The following is a 21,585-nucleotide window of genomic DNA, read 5'->3' as shown; positions in this document are numbered from 1 at the left end:
TGTTCAGTTCTTATTTATTTATTTGTACTGAACCTTTATGCAGCAATCAGTGTTATGGGAACATTATGGTTCAGAAGTGGCAGTCCGTGGGCAGAAAGTCAAACTGCATCAAAAATATGTGGTACAACCAGTCAGTGGGCTAATCTTGCTTGTGCTGTTGTTGGTCCATCAGCCACCCATGGTGAAAAATGAAGTTATACAACAAGTGAAAAGTGTCTACAGCAGCCGCTGCTTGTACCCTTCATGTTCTATTTTTTTGGTCTTTGATGGTCTTTTTGTGCTTCATCTTCATCAAAATGTAACATATCTGCAGTGGTTGAAAGCCCCTCTCTGTAGGCAAATACTAATGCAAACGGACACAAGTGTAATAGTGCAAACTAAGCATAATTCTACCTGTTTTGGATCTCCCAAGGCTGCCCCTCCTTAAAAGCCACCTTTGTTTTGACTGGCTGCCCCTCACCTGCTAAACCCTCCCTTTGGAGGTGTGGCCAGATAACAGAAATTGCAACAAACTGATGTCGGATTGGCACACAAACAAAAATAAACCCAAAAAAAGAAAGAAAAAGCTTCCAATTAAAGTATTTCTTATGCAGGATTATAGATTTTGATGATGTGTTGATTAGTATGGAAACAAATAAATGGCCATTATTGGTTTGTTTACACAGACATGTTTTTAGATGGACAACATTTTATAATCTCAACGTTCTGGTTAATGTTTAAAATATTTATCCACAAAAGTAAGTAGAAACTACAATTACACAGTAAAGGCAGTAAAGTCTGCATACCGATACAACTGAAATACTAAGCAGCATGAAAGAGAAACACCCTCATTCCACTGATGTCTCTGCAGTTTAAAACAAGTCATCTGAACTTTCAATAAACCCTGGAGTTTTATTTCTGCTGACTTTATTTTGCTGCGTAGTCAAACACTGCTGGCCTTAATGTTTGCCACCCTGCAAGTAGGCACTTTAGCAATCTATTGTCTGCAATTGTTGTAACAAATGTGGTATGTCGGCGACAAACGGGGACGATATCTGCAGCTTAGCTGGAAGACCCGATATGTGAGTGTCGAGCCAGCTGTGTAGTCAAGACGGGCAGTCTGTGATTAAAACAATGAACAAAGACATGAGTCATACGCAATCACACATTGTCTCCTTAACAGAAAAATAAAGAGTCATCTCTCTTGCTCCTGCTAACTCCCGCACACAGAGTTGTCTGTACCAAACACAAGAGAAAACAAAGGGAGAATTTTTCACCATCCATTAAAAAAATAATTACACAGGTGTCACCAACATGGGAGCGATGAATGACTGGACAGTGTAATATTAGAACAAAATATTTGATATGACCATTCCATAAAGCACGCTTAGTGTGTGGCTGCTGATAACACTGAGTTGGTTTAAGTGCTCACTCAACAGTGATAAGCAATGGCTGAATTATGGTGATGGAAATACAGACTTCATCTTATGTACGCACTTGAGTGCTTACACACACAAGATCATTTACAAATTTTAAAAACAAACACACCACGTGCACAAACAGTTCCGTACAAAAGTATAGTACAAAAATCTTTCAAAGGCAAATTGCAGTTCAATACCTTTAAATGTTTACAGACAATACAAAATGTAACTTTTAGTTATAAATTGTAACATGTTTTTATTAGAGGAGGGTAAACTCCACAAAGTAATGTTACTGTTGCATAATAATCTTGACCTATGATTAAATCTCTAACACTAATATGGGGGGAATTTCCAATGGGATTCATATAGTGAAAAAAAGTTGTTGTTGTCGTTTTTCTTTGCGGGGGGGGGGCATTAACGATTCCCTCATTTTTCACTAATTTCATACAGTTTCAGTTTGTCATGTACTGTTGTATATTAAAATATTTTGATGGGAATCATGTTTTAGCATGTATATTAAATCATGTAAATATATACCCGACATTAGTGATAATGTTACAAAACTGCACATTAGTGTTCTGGGGTTAACTGCATCACCGCTGCTAATGCTGCAGCAAATGTGGGTCATATTTGGGTCAGAGGTCAGTATAGGTTAGTCCACACCTTCATTACTTTAGTGCTGCGTCAGTGCAGCTTTATGAGTTATGACTGATTTTCAAAACCATTTCTTATTTCTCACCATCAAAATCTACTTTTGCTGTTTGGGAACAGATTATTAGGCCTCTTCTGGTGCTTCTACTTTTTTTCAGGGTGTTTCGTTCACACAGTGATGAAAAATCATTGTCTTTTTAATACAGTTTTTTATCCAGACTTAACAGGTATTTTAAAATGTTTAAAAATGCATAGATTTCTGTCATATTAGGTCATTTACAGATTATATACAGACAGCTTAATGCTCACATTTGTAACCATCTACAAAAGGCCCATTCTGAGGTATCCTGTTGCTATAAACTTTTAATAATAGACATACGAAACTAAATCAATTCAGACGTTTCTAGCTGATACATGTTGCTACATGGAATTAAACCTTATATTATAAACCTCATTTGTATAAGTGACTATATCAGTCGAAGTTACCACAAGTTACCATTCATTTGGAGTTGTTTTTACCCAAATAAGAAATTTATGTTAGATATTCTTCTCGTGTAGCTCTGCTTTGTTCTTCTCTGACTTCTGAGAACCTCCACTACGTCCACCATCTAATCACTAACTGTGCCTCTAAGTGATTTGGTGCTGAACAGTGTGTTTATCTCAGCTCTGATGAGAGGGAAGCTAAAGCGTTTAAAGAATTTGTTAGTCAGCATCACTTTTGCATTCGATCTACTACGGGGCAACTTATTGACAGTCTTTAATTGTTTGTGTTGTTTCAGATTGCTGGTGTCGTGTCACATCGTCAGCACTGTCTTATTTCTCCTATTTTTATCCTTATTTTAAGTAGAAAAAGCTTTACCTCCTTTGGTCATTTTAGTTGTATTCAGATGATGGATCCACAATAGCTGTTGAGCTCTGACACATAAACACTGTTGTTTCATGTCCACTGTCCCATAAAATAAATAAGCGTAAACATTTGGTAATACTGATTACTGCTGCAGAAGCTTTCTGACTAAGGTGCCTTAGTCCCTGAATATACTGCAGAATGACACAGAAGGTGACACAGCGGTCCTTTACAATAACTGTGCTGTCATACCGTTGTCATGCTACAGCAGTTCTTTTTCATTCACGTAACTCATCAGATGGAAATGAATGCATGCATTGTGCTGAAAGTGTAACGTAAATCTCTCTGCTTCAGAGCCTTTTCTGACAGGAACAAGGGGAGACCAACAGTGCACTGCTCGCAGGAACGGTCCAGGTCATACTCCCTGCACGCATTAGCTCAGTCTTAGTCCACATAACACACAGCCAGTGACTTCACCATGACATCACAAGCAGCTGAGTAACAATCTCGGGTGCCTCTGCTGTCCTTGTCTTCACTCATCAGTACTGATTCAGCTCTCCCACAGTCTGCTGTCCTTGACGTTATCTTTATGAATCCAAGTTTGTCATCTTTTATCAGCTGACAAGCAGTTCCTGTAGAGCATCAAGGCTGCACGACGCTTTCAGTCTGTACTGAAGACTGAAGTCCATCAGACGATAAGGGAGTCTCGGCTGAGGAGAGTGCTCTGATGAGGACAAAAAAAGTGTAAATGATCAAAGCAACAACACAGCATATCTTATTGAACAGTGTGAGGCAGTAAAGAGAGAGTGGACATTAGCCAAACATGGTTATTATGGTGAAGTGGAACCTGGGACAAAGTGCCTTCAACTCTTTTGTGAGATCACTTGAAGATTCGTTTCAAGACCTTACTTGAGGTCAAAACACTGACTCTTCTTAATCAATGTGTTTTGTAGAAGAAGTCTTTGACACTATATAACATTTTGACCCAGGTTTGTGAGTAAGGAGACAACCAGTTATTATTGTTATAGTGGAGTTGGAGATAGAACAGAGTCTTCTACCTAGTTTTCATTCTGGTAGCATCTGAACCTGACCTGCCAAAGGTACAACAACAACACTTACTACAGGCCTACAAACCTTTTTTCAACTCTTCCCCAGCCAGTTCCCTGAAGAAGACATTTTAATATGAGGCATTTTCAATTATAAAATACATTAGCTTTTGTGTATAATTCAACTAGAGCTTTCTTCAAGTTCAGGTCACACGAAAACTTTGAGGCCTAAAAAGTTGCAAGACCACATTAGCAATTTTTGCATATTTTAGACACTGTTGGCTTTATTTGAGGTGCAGAAATCGACCAGCCAGGGACCGGAGTCAGACAGTGTGTCTCATTTCAAGAATTTCTGCAAATGCAACAGGCGCACAGCAGCGTGAACAAATAGTTGGTAGCATACTCCCAGCCATATGCTACGAGCAGCCAAACTTTGCTAGCATGGGGTTGTGGCTATTAGCGAGTTCTTCATTGTGAGCGCAGACACAAAGTTTCCCAAAGTAAACCGTGGGGACAACCACCACGAAAACATTTGTAACAACACACCGAATGAGACCAAGCTGAAAATGTTAAAGATGCTAACCAAAGAAAAGCAGCTAAAGCTAAAGCTACAGAATGAAGCTCTGCTTAGCTCTGCCCACTTTTTCATGAAACTGAAAAGAACTTTAACCTAATCTGTAAAACCAGAATGATCAATTATTTCTTTATTTATAGAATGAAGTGGCTGCTGTGTTCGACTGCCCTTGTTAACGTGACACTTTGCCCTCAAACTATTGTACAGGATCTCTAAGCTCATGAGTTCCTCAACAGTTTTGTGGGCTCCTAGCCAAGTGCACTTTATTGGAAACACCCTCAAACAACGGGGAAATACAGCACTGGGTGTTTAGTGATTTGAAGCTAGCCTAGTGTTATCATTTTTCTAGTCTGTAACTTCATTAATTACACACCAGTACCAAGAAAATATACTGAATATATACTCTATACTTTAAATCCTTAAATTTGCATTCACAATGTTACTCACCACTTTCCTGGACTTGTTTCTGGGATCCTCTCTGTGACTCGCTAAGGAATGAACGGGTGGCTGAGGGGAGTGAGTGTTTCCTGGTGACGACCTGTCAGTTCTTACTCGCTCTGTCTCCGTGTGAGGAGGCAGCAAATCTGCGTCGGGCCTGTTACTAGGTGAGCGACTGCAGTGCCGACTGGATTCCCCGCTGCTCTTTTTCAGGCTGCTCTTCGAGGGTGTGTCTGAATCTTCATCACCCCGGGCCCCAGTCCTCCCCTGGGTAACCCCTCGCAACTTAGCTTTACGCTCCAGCAGGCTGTTGAGGAAGGTAGCATCATAGTCCTTCTCTTGAGAAGAAGTTGAAGGTGGACCTGCTGTGGGAGGAGGTGGGACGGCGCGCTCCCTGTCTGACGTGTCCCTCCTCTTTTTGGGTGAAGGTAGTGGGCTGATGTCATGTCTGTTTTTCTTGATCCGCCTGGGTTGCTCTTCGCGGTCGCTGATGTCCTCAACCTCATTTTCATTACTGTGATAATGCTGAGGTGGGGCATCTCGGTGAGAAGGGTATCGGCTGTACTCCAGATGCTCCATCTCATACTCTCGCTGTTCTTCATCCCTCCTCTCTGCCCCTCTGCCTCCTCTCTGCTTGTAACAAGTGGCAAACTCCTCCAGCTCGTCCAGTGAGCCGGTTCGCCCTGCAGTTCGGTATGTTTTTCTGTGAAGATGTTCAGAGCGAGGGTTCCACCTGTAAAATACGACATGAGTTAAGTGTATGCCTGTATCTCTGCATAAGGCATTCTGTGTATTCAGACAGGCCTCCACCTGTTGTGGTTTTCCTCATTGTTGTAGTTTTGTTGCCGCTGATTCCGTCCGGGCCTGCGTGACTGAGACGAGGATGGAGGGTCATCGCTGTATCGCCGAGGAGGAAGAGGCTCGTCCCGTACGTGGCGAGGCTCTGGGTCAGGGTCATCATGATAATGGTGGGGAGATGGAGGATTATCGCGGTAACTCTGTGGCTCTGGACTGCGGTTTTCACGGTAGCGCTGAGGTTCAGGCTGAGTGTCATGATCGGGGATGGCTGGCAGAGCGTTCTTCTGGATGTTGCGATATGTTTGGCGGAAGCCACTTTCTCCCTCATGGAGGGAGCTCAGTTCAGACAGGGCACAGGCTAGATAGGACAAAATAAATACAATTAATCAAATAAGTAACACCTGCCAAATATGAATTAAAAGAGCCCTTCTCCCAGAACAAGACCCTGCAGATGAAGAACATTTTAGTTTTAAAGTTTTAAAGAAGTTGCCTTAAGTGTGAAGTGAGAGTCATTAAAAAAAATACACTTTCAGGGAAGTAGGCATGCAAAACTGCAACTAGATCACATCCAAACTACAGGAAATCCAGAAGGCAGATTTGCTGAGTGCAGAGAGTCATGCCAAGAGAAGAGAAAACAAATACAAGACACTACCAAAGCTGCAGATAGCATCAGAACACTTTAGTAGTACAGTAAAGCCACAGAGTAGGTTTATGAGGCTTACACTGGTGGCTGGTGGACCTGGCAGGGTTGAAGTGAGCCAGCTGTTTCTCTACATACTGTAGCACCCTGAGAGAATCCTGATCCTGAGGTGAAGGCACGCGGTAGGGAACCCCTACAGTGTGCATGGGCACTGCAGATACACACTCGAGTCATCAGAAAGGGAACTTGGATGTGTGTTTTATTAGTTTGAGGACCATACTGGTGTTTTTCTACTTTACCATAAACTGAATAAATCACAAATAGTTTATCACAGGGAAATTCGGGCTGACTACATTTTTTTTACCTTTTTTTCTAGCTCAAATGACAAAAAATATAGTTAACACACGGCAATCAGATAATCAGGAGTAAGTCCCCACCTGCTGTGAGTAGGGTCCCATCTGAGCCGGGGACTGAAGATATCTTGTCCACCAGAGAGGGAGGAGCAATTGGGACCATGGTTGGGACACCAGAGACGAAATACGGTGGGTAGGGAGGTGTCTGAGGTGAGGAGGTGGTTGTCTTTATACCTTTTCCTGCCTCATACACTTAAAGAAAAAAAAGAAGAAGAAGAAAAAAAAAGCAAAATATAATCTCATTCAGACATGCGTCAGTTCTCCAAGCACAAACTTGTGCATCTCTGAGTGTATGTTCATACTCACAGTGTCTGGGGCAGCAGCACGTGTCGGGGCAGCACCAGCAGCTGACGTAGCAGCAGCAGGAGTGAGGGCAACACTGACACCAACAAACTCCAATCAAGAGCAGGAATAACACACTGCCAAGTGCCACTGCCACCACAAACACCCACTCTGCAATTACACACAGCACAAAATCCTGCACATAAATAAATACGTATGTCCTACTCAGCACACTGATACAGGATCAGGTTCATTTGATCATTCTGGAGCCATACTGTATTCTGAGAATGCCACGTGAAAAATAATGAGTAAAAACTAAACAACAAAAAAAACCTTAAAAAAATGAAAAAGTGGCGTAAAACAGTTCAAGCAACCTGCTCATAAACACAATGGCCGTAAAATGTAATGCTGAGAGAAACTGAAGGCTAAAAATGTTATTATCAGCAGCAACTTTTATTCTTCATCCGTGTTTATATAATCTCTAAAGCAGGGGTGTCAAACCTAAAGGTAGGGACTAAAATTGGCTCAGCACAGGCTCCAATCCAGCCCAAACAGTCCAACTGTTTTCTTAGCTCAGCTTTGGCTACATTCATACGTCACCAAAGTAACTAAGTAACAGAAAAACAATTAAATGACAGAAAGGGTTCTGTTTTTTTTTTAATATCTACTTACTTTGTATCTAGAAATGCCAGGGGAGGTTTGTTCAGTAAGACAAAAACATTTGTTGTGAATTAACAGAACTCTGTTTTATAATTACAGGACAGTCTGACCAGTGAGCTACCAGAAGATTCAGAACTTTTATTCTATTTAACACTTTTATTTATCACAACTGCAGCCCAAGGAGTCATGCTAACAGATTTATTTTAATCACAAAAGCAGCATTTCTCTATAAGGTAAAACACTGACATGTATGACTTTGTTTGGAGCCTGATTTAATTCTACCATTTTTTTAATGTGATGTATTTCCTGTCAAAGCAGGAAATAGGAAAAGTGAACTGGAGCACGCTGGGACATCACAAAGGAACAAAAGGCTGGAAAGCTGCAAGTTTATGTCCCCTTGTAGATTTCGTAGATTTTCTTGCACTTATTAACCTTGTCGGGGGTTTTTTGGATAGGAAAAAGGGAACAAATGACATCTTAGTTGGAATATGAGTTACAGGAAAAATGAATGATTGTACAAACTGTTATTAAATACCACAGCTTTGGAGAGAAGGATAAAGTGAGTACAAGAGATAACCTACATGTATCTGTCTGGGGGGAAGGCAAAGGAAAGGGAAGGCGAGCGCAGATAAGGAAGTCTTTAACAATATAAAACTAAAGATGTTTTCTCTCATACAAACAAACTAAAGGACACCAAAAGAAAACACACACTCATGTGCAGGAAACCTGTTTTTGCTACAGGAAGGAAAAGGACAGTTTACTGAACGCTTGGCTGTTACGACCAAATTGCTTGTTATGTGATATCGTTTGGAACCGTAATGACTCCTTAACACACGCACAGATACACACACGCACACTGTGGGAGTCATCGTGGACAGCAAGTCATGCTGGGAATTGCTTCCATACAATCTGCACATTTATACATTTATACAAAAGAATCCGATGCATCATAAAGCCCTCCTCTCCTTCAGATTACTGTGTTTTTGACTGGATATTATCCAAATGGTGTGGGAATACTTGCTGGCCACAACCACAAATAACTTTAATGACCATAATAGCTGTTTTCCAGAGCAGCTCATCTTAGTGGGAGCAACGACCAGCTCATTACTTGATGGGTGTGGATGAGTCTCTGAGTTAAAAGAAGGTGAATCACCAGCACTTGCTGTATTATTAGATGTTGTGGGTGAAGAACAGGTTAGACAATGTTACAGGCAGTATTAGCACAAGAACCACTGAACATGGTGTAAAAAGTGATCTTTTTTTATTCTTAAACCCATCTACATACTTCCTATATTCATAGTCTGAGCAGTAAGTAGTGTTAGTATGAATGAAAGAAAGCAGGTAAAGGGGGGAAATGCATTAAGCCCCTACCTGGCATTATCTTCAAATCAAAGTCTGGCAGGAGGTCTTCAGGAACACCTGAGAAACCTGGAGAGAGAGCACAGTGGACGAGAGGGGAGGAGATTGGAAAAGAGAGAGGAGAAGCAATGGAGTTGATATAAACTGAAATGACTGATTCGAAGAACGTTATTGCAGTAGCGGCATGCATGCATTAAAAGTGATTTAAGAGAAAGACAGAGCAAAATACGAAGAAGGAATGAAAAAAGACAGATAAACAGCATGCATGAGAGGACATTGTGGTTTTTCACTGGAACAGGGGTGTCAAACATAAGGCCTAGGGGTCTGAATTGGTCTGGCAAAGACAACAATCCAGTCCACGAGACAACTTTCGAAAATAGGAAGGAAGATACAAATCTTTTACTTTAAACTGTATTTTTAATGTTTTACAGCTTCTATTAGTGATAAAAACCTTCCCCATGGCTTTTCATATCACACCAAAGTAGCAAAGATAAACAATTAAATGACAGAAAAGAGCTACCAGAGCTTAAACTTTGTTACACATAACCAGCATTTATTGTTATGTTGAAAAGCTGAGATCTACTATTAAAATTACATGTCTTTTTCTTATATCTCAGGGATTAAATGTGTAGTTAAACATCTTTACACTGACAGAAATGGAAGTTTTACTGATCTGACACACTTAAGATCAAAGTGGGCTGTATGTGGCCCTCGGCGTACAGTTTATGGTCCCTGCTCTAGAAACATTTCAAATCAACTGATTAGAAGATTGACTGTCTGACAGCTGAAAAAAAACGAAAACAGACTGGAGTTTGAACGAGTCTCATCAATATAGCTGCCAAGTCAATGAGACTTTGTTTTTATAGAAGACGACAAATTTTCCTGAGAAAGTTCAAGTGTATCACGTAGCTTTTAGCTTCAAGAACTATAAATATCTTCATTCATAGTGCTGAAAGATGCACCTGAAATATTGAAGTATGTCCTGAAATGCCAAACTACTCCAACTATTCAGGAGTCGCCAAGTACTTGCTCATAAGGGGTCATTTGAGTTGGGTTTCTCTTCAATTTATTGTAGGGATCTTACAATGTAAAGCACCTTGTCATGTCTACTGTTGTGATTTGGTGCTATACAAATAAAATTGAATTGTACTAAACAGATTTTAGATAATACTTTTAGTTTAGGGTTAGACAGATTAAAGTCATATCAAGATAAAAAACAAATACTAGTTTACTAGTTGTTTTTTAAATTTCTCAAATGTTCCTTAACACATCTTTAAAGAAGAAGTCAAACAAATGTCTGAATAAAACATGTTACATGAGAGGAACTGTGTCACGAGCTGGTGCAGAAATGTGTGTGAATGTGTTTGGTTTGGGTGCGCAAGTGAAAAAGCCAGCATATGAGTGTGTGATACGAACAAACACTGGTATTTTGCTGCTGAGTGTGTCATTCTGGCAAAGAGAGGAAAGGAGTGGTAAGTATAAAAAAGAGTCTGGAAAGGGTGCAAGCTGGACTACCTTGGCCTGATTCTAGCTGACAGTGCACATACCTTATTTAATATCTTTCTAGGAGGCTATACATGTTCTTTGCTGGATTTGAAAACAGAAAAAAACTATTAAGGTTATTGCATTTAAAAAACTATGTCGAAATTTATATTGCTCTACTTCAGACCACTGCAATTTTGTTTTTATCTGCTGCTGTGTCTTCTGTGTTTCTCACGCTGTTGAAGGATAGCACTTGTCCAGTACTAAATCCTGAATTTGCCCGAAGGCTGGTGATAAACCAAGGTTTTCTTTCAAATATGCAGGGATTGCATACTTGACCCTACATGCGATCCTGATGGGTGCCGTTTAACAAAGCCATATATACATCTCCTTCAGAGATTAAAAGTATGGGGAAAGTGAGACTTTATGTTGGGGCTGTTTTCACACACTAAAACCAGACAATATTGAGCCCTTCCTTCCTGTTGGCTTATGGTCAGGGTTAAATCAAACTTGTCTAAACAGCTTCAAGAGATCAGTCTATCACACTAACCATGTATCTAGAATTTTCCATTAATATGTATAAACTAGATACAGTAAAATATATAAAATCTTTGAGTTTTAGGCCATTAAACATGTATGAATAAGTATTAGGACCAGATTAAGAAAAATAAATATATTACTGATCATCTTTTCAATGTCTTTATACTGATCATCACACTGTGTTTATGAGGTAAAAGAGAAATTCTTTCCTTCCTTTTACTAAAACCAATTCTGAAGTACGATTACTAACTAAGAGGGTATAGCAACCGCAGCAGTTTGTTTTGAAACAACAACTGTAATCTTCACATCTTGACTTTTTTCTCAAAGTAGATTTTCCTTTTTTTTTTTTTCTAATGTGACCTAATACTCCATCGTAAATGTGCACTGCGAATTTCTTAGATGCTATTTTTGTAAATATCCAAATAGACTGTATATCTATGTATATCTTGAAACAAGACCTTTCCCAACCCTCTCAGTTGCCTTTTATAGTCTATGGACTGATTTCTTTTTTAAGGATGGAGGCCGGACTTTGTGCAAAAATCCAACCATGTGACACTTATACTTTATAGCCAGTGTCTCACCTCGTTCCTTCTCTGCTGCTCTTAAGCTGACAGCAGTTTTAAAAATAGAGTTCACTTATCAGTGAAGTGGTTGATTCACAGTACAACACAAATTCTTTAGAAACAATGACAAAAGTAGTACTGGCATGGCTTTAGATAGTGGATTGCCAGCAACAACGTTAGTGAGCAAGCCGGCTGCGGGTATCACAGAATTTATCTGTGTTAGCAGGTAAGCCAACACTAGTCAGAAAAGCCTGTATTATCTAATGAAACCTGTCTGGTCAAAATTTATCTGAAGGGGGAAAACTACAAATATCAACACAATATTTGATTAATCAGATGTTAGCTAATGTTAGCTAACATGTCCTTGCCCAATGATAACATCAGGAACGGAAAACTGAAACCAATATCAAAGTCCCAAAAGAGACCACATGAGAAACTTGGACTGGCAGAGCTTGACCAAACGAGCGAAGTCTAGCTGACCCAGAAAAGCAGCAGAAAATTGTTGAATTATTTTCTCTATGTGCATTTTGTTTTTTAATGAAAATTTTGTATCAGAAGCATATCATTTCTGACTGTAAATTTAAAACCAGACTGTTCGGCTGCAGGATTGAGCTCTCAAAGGCCCACATTAGCATCACCCTCATCTATTGTCTATCACTGTGCTCTGCCGACCCTCCTCCACATCATTAAATCTTCCCTGTCTTCTTTGCTGTGAACCCATTTGCTCAAAAGACAAAAGATCCCCTCAGCCATTCACTGTGGCCTCAACTGTTGTTATGGAAACACAAGAAGCGTTTCACATGCCATATTAGCTACACTAAAACCAGAAAATATAGCATTTTAGCACCATAGTGGATTTAGGGTCTATCACATCAGGGTGAAAACTCACAGTTATGGAACCTGTAACACAACTATGGAGTGGAACCCACTCTGTCAAGAGGAAACTGTAAAGGCTTACTGTTGATTACCTCTGTGTATGTGTGAGTGTGTGAGACTGCGTTCTTTTGTGCATACACATAAGTCTTTGAGTGCCAGCCTAACAAAAGTTCAGCCTGAGAGTGTTTTAAGGCACCAAGAGCTACATAGCCTCTCAACAGTTTCTCTGGTAACATGTAAGTGAACAAAGACAAGTACACTGTTACTGTAACACAACACCCTACAGATACATTCCAAATACACACATGCACACTCACACACACAGTGACGCTGAAGGACTTAGTTTTCAAGTCTAACATTGTACAAATTTCTGTGAAATCAATGACTTTTAACACAGTGTTTCAGTTGATTTACAAGCTACATATATTTGCAGGTCACATCAATAATTATGACACTTCTTAGTTTTGACTGTAAGTTCTTATCCTTCATTTAAAAAATGCCATGTAAATTACAAGCAACTCACCAAGAACCAAAAGCTCCACAGACGCTTCGTTCTGTCCCTCCAGATCATCAGATATGACCACTTTGCAGATGTATACTCCACTGTCTCCCCACTGGACCTCTCCTATCCTCAGGTCAGCCTCTGAATTGGGGGAGTTAAAAGAAAAACAAGTGTCTTACAATTTTTGGCACTCTGGAATCAAAAATAATAATAATGAAAAGCATGTCTTTCAAAATCATGTGAATGATGCATTCTTGGAATTATTACCCTGAATAAATCTTCCCTGTTTGTTTGCATTTCTACAAAGTACTACACACATTACACTGCCAAACATCTCACTGAATACCACAAGCATTAATTAGGCTAACTGACATTGTGGAAAAGCTTTCAATAAGATCTCAGAGCCTGGAGCAGGTTTATTTCCATTCAGCCACTTAATGGTCCCTTAGTGAAGTGGCCACTAATGTTGGGCAATAAGGCCGGTCTCACAGTCTGCGTAGCAAAGTAGTTCAGGGATATGTGTAGGCTAGTTAGGTTTTTCAGTATATTGTCTGTGAGCTCAGGATAATGTATGAAGTTATTTGTTTTTATGTTTCCATGACTGTGAAAGGATTCAGAAAAATGTCATTTAGCATATTTGAAAATCCCTGACACATTAAAAGAGCAAAATACAGTTAGGATTTAGAGTTAAAGGTCCAAGCTAATCGTTTCCTACGTCTGCACTCACTAGCCACTTTATTTTGTAGGACTGTTAAACTTCTTCTTAACAAAACTAAGAAATCAGCCAATAACACGGCAGCAGCTCAGTGCATTTAGGTATGAAGACATCTCAGTGGGAAAGAAAGGTGATTTAATGTCTTGATGCATGCTCAATCATCCAGGTAAGGAAATCCCAAAAAGTTGATTCTGTTCATTTGGACGTAGCATTTTCAGTGGAGGAAACGTCTCGTCAATTGGAATTGGAAAAGTGATGAAACGTTTCTCCCACTGAAAACGCTACATCCAGCTGCTCTCTGGGCAGAAATGCTTTGGTGATGTCAGAGAACACTTTGAACCTTGATGCAGATGGGCCACAGCAGCAGAAGACCACACCAGGTGCCACTCCTGACAGAAAACTAAGGTTATAATCTGCATGGGCTCACCAAAACTGAACAGTAAGATTGATAATAAGCAATGTTTTTCCAATTTCTCTACCACATTCAGATGGTAGCAATCACAATTTGGCATAAACAACACTGCTGCATGGCTGTATCCTGCATTGCATCAACAGTAGAATAGATTAGGATAGAATAGAATAGAATAGAATAGAATAGAATTCAACTTTATTGTCATTGCACATGTCACAGGTACAAGGCAACGAAATGCAGTTTGCATCCATCCAGAAGCTTTAGCCATACTATAGATATATTACAAATATATATTAGCCATAATATAGATATATAGATATCTATAATACTGTATATATAGATATATTACAGTACAGGTTGGTGGTAGAGCTGTGGCGATATAAGATTTTTTCATATCACGATATGTTTTTTTCATTTCAGGCGATAACGATATATATCACGATATAAGCCAAATAACTATATTTGTAAGATTTAAATGTGCCATTGCTCACAAGTAAAATGTGAAATAATCTGCAGCTTGTTTTGATTTAAATATTTATTTCCCATAATAAGTTCAACAGGGTAGATGTACTTGAGGAACATGAGACTTCAGTATCAGATAAATAAAGGCAAATATTGCAAACTACACAAAAGGCAGCCGCTAAAGCGTTTAAGTTTCAAAATAGAACAAACAAAACAAACTACTAAATTGTCAATTCCACTTAGAAACAAAATTTTAATTCTAAAAATAAATCTTAGTTCGTTTTACAGAAGAACAGACAAAATTGACTAACTTTTGTCAATATCAAATAATAAACTGAGAACTAAAAGGAAATTGTCAATCTCTCCTTGTTGTATAGCTTAGCTTTTCAAACAGTTTTAACAGTGACTTTAGTCTGACAAAAGCTGAATGACAAATTAGTGCTTTCAGTCAGAGATTGAGCATGCACCGGTTTATTGTATTTCCAGACTTGCTTTCAGCACAATTTACAGTGCGCGCTACTCTGTTTTTTGTCAGACTTGAAATAACCGAAATACCTTCACACTACGGAATTTCTATGGCTCTTCCGTTCGACAATCTCTCCGGCATTGGAACCATCATCGGTTTTTTCTTCGGTAACCTTCGCTCACGCTCTCGGTTGATTTTTCTCTAGTCGGCAAACTCATTTCCTTCATTACCTGGGCAGCCCGGCTGCAAAAACAAATACACATGTGCGCCTTGGCACTTGTGCTGTACGTAACAAGTCACGTTACGTGACGCTGCGGCTGTGATTGGTTCGGCTCTGCGCTACTTAATTTGGATTGGCTGTTCTTTTTTTTTTTTTTTTTTTAAGAGGACAAGAGAGATGAGGCCTATCGCAATAGTTTAATTTTTCTATCGAGAAAAAGTTATTTCGCAATACATATCGTTATCGTTCTATCGCCCAGCTCTAGTTGGTGGTAATGGTATAATGATATGGGGGTGTTTTCTTGGCACACTTTGGGCCCCTTAGTACCACCCAAGCATTATTTAAACCCCACAGCCAACATGAGTATTGCTGCTGACCATTTATGACTACAATGTACCCATCTTCTGATGGCTGTTTCCCGCAGGATGATGTACCATGTCAACAAGCTCAAATATATAATAAGTGGTTTCTTAAACATGACAATGGCCTCCACAGTCACCAGATCTCAATTCAGTGGAATGGGAGATGTTTCTAGAAACCTGCTGAATCTATGCCACAAAGAATTAAGGCAAAGTGGGTCCAACCCAGCACAGCGAGGTGTACCTAATAAAAAGACCAGTGATTGTATGTTACATATAGAAATGTAGTGATAAAAGTATTATGTCATTGTCACAGTTGAGGAAAATCACGGAGCTTAGCTAGAACACCAAATAAGAGGGTGGGTTTGGTGTAAGATGTAATATGATGGTGATATGATGTAAAAAGGGAGAGCCATGTGCATAAATATGATTAGATTGCAGACTTTGCTCCATTTGGCTCAGGAGTCAAAATAAAAGACAATGTTGGTCCAATGATTCTATTGTGAGGAGGTTGACATATAAATACAGACAGGAAATAGGTTGTATAATTCACTTCCTTTTCCTGCTAACTGAGGAAGGGGAGGGGAGACTAGCTGCCACCAGTCTGGAATACAATCTACTTTTACTACTTAATACTACTTTTTTCATTTAAAACTACATCTCCTTTTGTTTTCTTTTAATTCTTGCTGTCTTCAGAGTATGTTATAATCTCCTTTAAACTGTGTGCGTACCATGTACGCCATGTAATTAACAGAACACCCCCTACCCAGTGCATGCTGGCACAGACTCCAACCTCTCTGGGACCCTGAATAGGATTACATGGGAATGGATGACTGGGCGTCTCCAAAGGCAACAAGGTTGAAATTTTTCACTTTTTTTTGCCCATTTACAACACTGACCTGTTTCGTGATAGGAGGTGGAGTGGGGACAGAAAGAGGCAAGAAGAGAAGGAGAAAATAGGAACTCAAAGAGCCTTACACTGAGAGAAGTGACTGTTGGTAGGGTGGGATGTCCAGTGATCAAGAGAGTGAAACTAAAAGCGGGACATTGAGGTACATCAGAGGGAGGAGTAAGAGGTCAGAGTGAATAAGTGAACAGCGTGAAAACCATTTCTTTTGTCTGCAGCCCTGGCTGGTGAAGAGAAGGCCAATTCTTCAAGAAGCTTCATAAATCTGAGGCTGGCACACAAGACTACCTCTCTGTATTCAACAAGAACACACACATACAGGCACACACAACTACACACAATCCTGTATACACAGGGTTCAGATATTTATATACATATTTTACGTCTCTGTTGATCTCTGAAAAGATGGTTTTGAAAAAGTATTCACACTCAGAACAGCTGAAAGTGTTAAAAAGTATGCCGATTTTAGCAACAGGTTAACAGACTCCACATGTTGCAGCATCTGACTTGTTCCTTTTGGATACTTAAGTATTAAGGAATCTGGAAGAAAGGTGAGCCTGTGCCCAAGCTGTGGGTTTCATGAACCTCCCCAGGCTTGGCAAAACAAGAAAGAAGAACATAAGACTGAATCAGTGCACTGAGGGAAATCTGTGATGCCAAAAATATTGTTCAGACATCATATGTCCACATTATTTTACCTTTGCAGCCCTTGCCAATTGCAAGCAAGCATGCTGTAATTCCTTTTGTAAGGCTGGTGAGCTCAAATTCAGCCTGTTATGCCACAAAAAAGTGCTGCTGTGTGACCTCAATGTAGCTTAGAAAATAAAACACAACCAGAGGTAGTGCCACAGATGCTTACTGTTGATGATGGAGATGTCTCTGTTCTTGTAGTACTCTGACAATGTGACCGAGGAACCAGAGATGGAAGCAACAGTTCGGACGGTCCGACTGTTGTCAGAGCAGTCAAGGTAGCTGGCTGTCATCCCCTTCTCGTATCCTCCGCTGATTCCTCCCGTTCCGCTTGTCAGCCCTCCCCCACCGAGGCCTCCGCCCAAGTTGTCGGGAAAGCTAAATGAATCCCTGGTGCGGTCACGACAGTACGACTTGTAGACCCACTGCACCACGGCGGTCTGGTAGGACACGGTGGTGTACTGGCACGGCAGAACCACTGACTGGAACAGCACAGCATACTTCTTCTCGTCTCTCACAAGCACATGGACGCCGGAGCTGGATGGAGGGAAGACACCTGTGGGAGAAGATGATGAAGAAGGCTTAGTAAAGTGTGAGAGATGTTCTTAAAAACAATGCAGTGATAGCTCTCTGCAGAGTAGCTCCTGGTTTGAATTCAGAAGGAAGACACTCCCTCTGCTTTTAAGATTAGACTGAAACCTTTCCTTTGTGGTTAAGCTTACAGTTGGGCTGTAATGTGGGAATTCACGTGAGACTACTAAGCACTTCTTCTCCACTCACCTCGTTTCACTCCCCCAGTGTGTTACTACAATGTTGTTACATTTTGTCCAATTTACTCTGTCAGCCATGGCAAATGGAACCCTGAGTCTGGGTCTGCTAGATGATTCTTCTGTTAAAAGATAGTTTTTCCTCCTCACCATTTTAGGAATACCACTGCGGACAGCAACACAATGATTCAGATACTGAATCGAGGCCTGAAGAGACACCTGCTCCTGTTTGCAGAGTTTAAAAATATCTGAAAAACATGCTACCAGAGGATGGTGAATGACGTCATCTAGATATACCAGCAGACTTAAAAGAATTCCCAAGAATTCTTTCCTCCTTTAGCTGTAATGAAATGAAGCAGCGTGTGTGTTGGTTTGAGTTGCTTCTGCTCGGTGAAATCTGACTCTGAGCTGACCTGATGTTGCTGTGGGGCATCTGAAACTGTGCTACTCAGGGTCACATGAAGAAGGTGGGCCTGGGATCGACAGTCCACTACACAGGAGAGGTAGTCACGTGAAATAAAACACACACACACACGCCCAGGAACATCTGTGCTCATTTGTGTATATGCCTCAAGCCAAGCTGTGGGAGGACTGGAGCAGCGAAGAAGGGCAGAGGTAGGAGTGAAGAGGGAGGGGACTTGGCTTAATCAAGACCAGACCCTTTTATTTTCATTCTGTTACTGAGAATGAAGCACGCCCGCTCCTGAGGGAGAGAGCTGAGTGAATTTATCCAAAATGCAACTGTTGCAATAACAACTGCAACAGAAACACAACACAAATGTTCATATTATACCAGAGTTCCCAGATACCCAGATATATCTTTTGAAGCTCAATTAAAGCATACCACCCTTGTGAAAGCTGTTGTGTGTAAAGATCGCTCAGTTTGGAAGAGAATACAACAGAATAATCTATTAGTACTGTGCAAAGTTTTACGCAGGTGTGAAAAAATGCTGTAAACAAAGAATGCTTTCAGAAATATACATTTTTGTTCATTGGCCCCAAATGTATTCTGCAGCAGGACAACGACCTCAAACATTCAGCCAAAGTCATTAAGAACTAGCTTCAGCATCAAGAAGAACAAGAAGTGCTGGAAATGATGGTATGGCCCCCGCAGAGCCCTGATCTCAACCTCATCGAGTGTGTCTGGGATTACATGAAGAGACAGAAGGATGTCTCTTCATGTATCTGCATCCACAGAAGATCTGTGGTTAGTTCTCTAAAATGTTTGGAACAACCTACCAGCCAAGTTCCTTCAAAAACTGTGTGCAAGTGTACCCAGAAGAACTGATGCTGTTTTAAAGGCAAAGGGTGGTCACACCAAATATTGACTTGATTTATCTACTGTGGTTTTGAACTTTTAGATTACTAATGTTAAACAATGGCTTAGTACAATTTATTTACATTATTTTCATCACTTTACATTATTTAGTACAAAAGGAACAATTAGTCAGCTGATTGATAAGCTCAGTAGTGTCAAATAGTGGGGCAAGCAGCAGGATATTTGTAAATTTCTTTGTCTAACACAAGAAAAGACTGACTTTTATTTAAATACAATTAGACTTTGTTATTGATTGATATAACTGGTGGTTTGGGGGGTATGGACTTTTTTGGATTCAGAAGTTCAGCATGCTGCAAAATGCTTGGGGACCACTTGGTTAGCTAATCAACAAAAAATCAAATGACACATTATTTACATGTATTTACCATTAATTCAATTATGCGAAAGATATTCTGGTTTATCGGATTTAAAATGATTATTTTCTTTGTTTTAAATACCTGTACGCTGAATATTTGAAGTTGTCCTCTAATTTATTTTTATTATTAGTATCATCAGCTCATATTTTCAGGTAAAAGTCTTAGGTTTTTAAATAAATGAAGCAATGAATTGACTCAAACTGAAGTCTGCTGAAACATAAATTCCTCAGGTGGGAACCTCACTCTGATTTCTAAGAACTGGAGCCCAAAAAACAAACAAACCCACAAGTCAGCTCTTTCCGGGATCACAGGCTGTGGGGTCATCCTGGCTTTATTAAGTTTTCAGAGCCGCTCTTGTTCCAGATGAGAAAATAAAAGTCAGAGGAGGGGCTCTGTGTTTTGGATATTAGTACTGAGGAGATGGGAGTGGCTAGCAAATGTTTTTTCCTGCTATCGGTCAAATGTGTTACCTTCATGTGAAAAGAATCGGATGAAAACATGTGGCACTTAAAAATCTGGAAATCTGCTTCTTAAATGATTTGCCATTAGTCTTTCAGAGCTGTTCTCCAGTCAATAATGTTGGTACCCCTAATTAATATATATGTCGGTTTGATTAAAGATAGCACTTTAAAAAACAACTTTAAAGCACATAACATTTACTTATAGCTGGCAGCTCCAGTGTGTCTATATAGTACTATAAATTTCATAAACATGTTACATAAACTGTAACAAAGAATGTAGGTGTTTTATGTAATATTTCACATATATATCACTCCTGATTACAGTCACTTTGCATGGATCAGGACATAAATAAAAATGATGAACTGCAGTTTTCTAGTTTTACTTGTCATTTGTAAACATTTTTACTTGTTTGTTTTTTTAAGTATTGTAGGGATTTCTCTCTCTCTAATTTAGACCCAGTAAACGTGTCTGATGTTAGACCTCCTAATCCACAGCCTCCTTTAAAGCTTCTGGTCGGATCATTCACACATGACTAAAGCCAACAAACAGTCGACTGCAGCTCGGCTAGCTCAGCGGACTTACAAGCATTAAAACCCAAGTTAAAGGTTAACTGATGTGACTATTAACGTGAGGGGAAATGTTTGCATCTAAATGCTTAATTCTCCCCCACTACATCCAGTCATTATCTCACAAAGTAGGCAGGACACCTTACTTATCCACAAAGACTACGTTACCGTTACTCCAATCTCAGTTTAACAACCTGTTGCAGCGCTGTACACACACGGGAATCACATTGGAATTTTTTTAATGCTCCTCTTTCTTACCTGCCAGAAAAACAGTAACAATCCAGCACTTATGGGAGGACAACATATTCCAAATCCTGGAGTTGAATTTCGTAACTGTTTTCTGACCAGTGCTGCCTTCTCTTCGCCTCCTTCTCGCCCCTGAACCGTATCCAGGCTCCAGTTAACTGGCACTTAACGGGACGGCGTCTCCACAAAAGCGGGACCTCCGGCAAGTTTATCAAAATAAGACCACTTCCGGCAACTGCTTTCGAAAAATAAAAGCCCAGATAAACCAACATTTTTCGGTAGTGTATTTATTTTAGTTTACTCAGGGTGTCATGGAGAGCATTCTATAAGACTATATAAATACAATTTTACATTACATTAACTAAATGATAACTTTAGACAAGATTTTCAGTTCATTATACATTTATTCACCGATTGCAGACGAAGTTCCAAACTCCACTCAGTATTTAGGTTATATAAAAATAATAATAAATATTCAAAATATTCAGTAGTAACCAGCTTTTTCAAAATGTATTATTCTGGTGTTGTATTGTAATCACTCAATATTTTT

The 21,585-nt window shown here is 39.8% G+C and overlaps 1 protein-coding gene across 4 annotated transcripts; it reads right to left on the bottom strand.

Annotated features, from left to right (window-relative positions):
- Positions 1-5: 5 nt before the first annotated feature.
- LOC134627386 (immunoglobulin-like domain-containing receptor 2) lies at positions 6-21,167 on the bottom strand. Of its 4 annotated transcripts, XM_063473429.1 has the most exons (11): positions 21,048-21,167; positions 17,469-17,855; positions 13,090-13,209; positions 9,118-9,174; positions 7,111-7,257; positions 6,829-6,996; positions 6,474-6,602; positions 5,764-6,109; positions 4,963-5,686; positions 3,954-3,986; positions 6-3,619 (listed from the first exon to the last, which is right to left on the bottom strand). In XM_063473429.1, exons 1-10 carry the CDS (start codon positions 21,091-21,093, stop codon positions 3,954-3,956), a joined length of 2,157 nt encoding a protein of 718 aa, XP_063329499.1. In that variant the 5' UTR covers positions 21,094-21,167; the 3' UTR covers positions 6-3,619. The 4 variants fall into 4 exon arrangements, with proteins under 4 accessions (XP_063329499.1, XP_063329489.1, XP_063329514.1 ...); XM_063473419.1 differs by lacking the exon at positions 3,954-3,986; XM_063473444.1 differs by lacking the exons at positions 3,954-3,986; positions 6,474-6,602.
- Between the last annotated feature and the right edge of the window lie 418 nt (positions 21,168-21,585).

This window comes from Pelmatolapia mariae, linkage group LG1 (assembly GCF_036321145.2).
Source record: "Pelmatolapia mariae isolate MD_Pm_ZW linkage group LG1, Pm_UMD_F_2, whole genome shotgun sequence".
Classification (NCBI taxonomy): domain Eukaryota; kingdom Metazoa; phylum Chordata; class Actinopteri; order Cichliformes; family Cichlidae; genus Pelmatolapia; species Pelmatolapia mariae.
The sequence above is the reverse complement of the archived record's forward strand: the minus strand, read 5'-3'. Positions and strand labels throughout refer to the sequence as shown.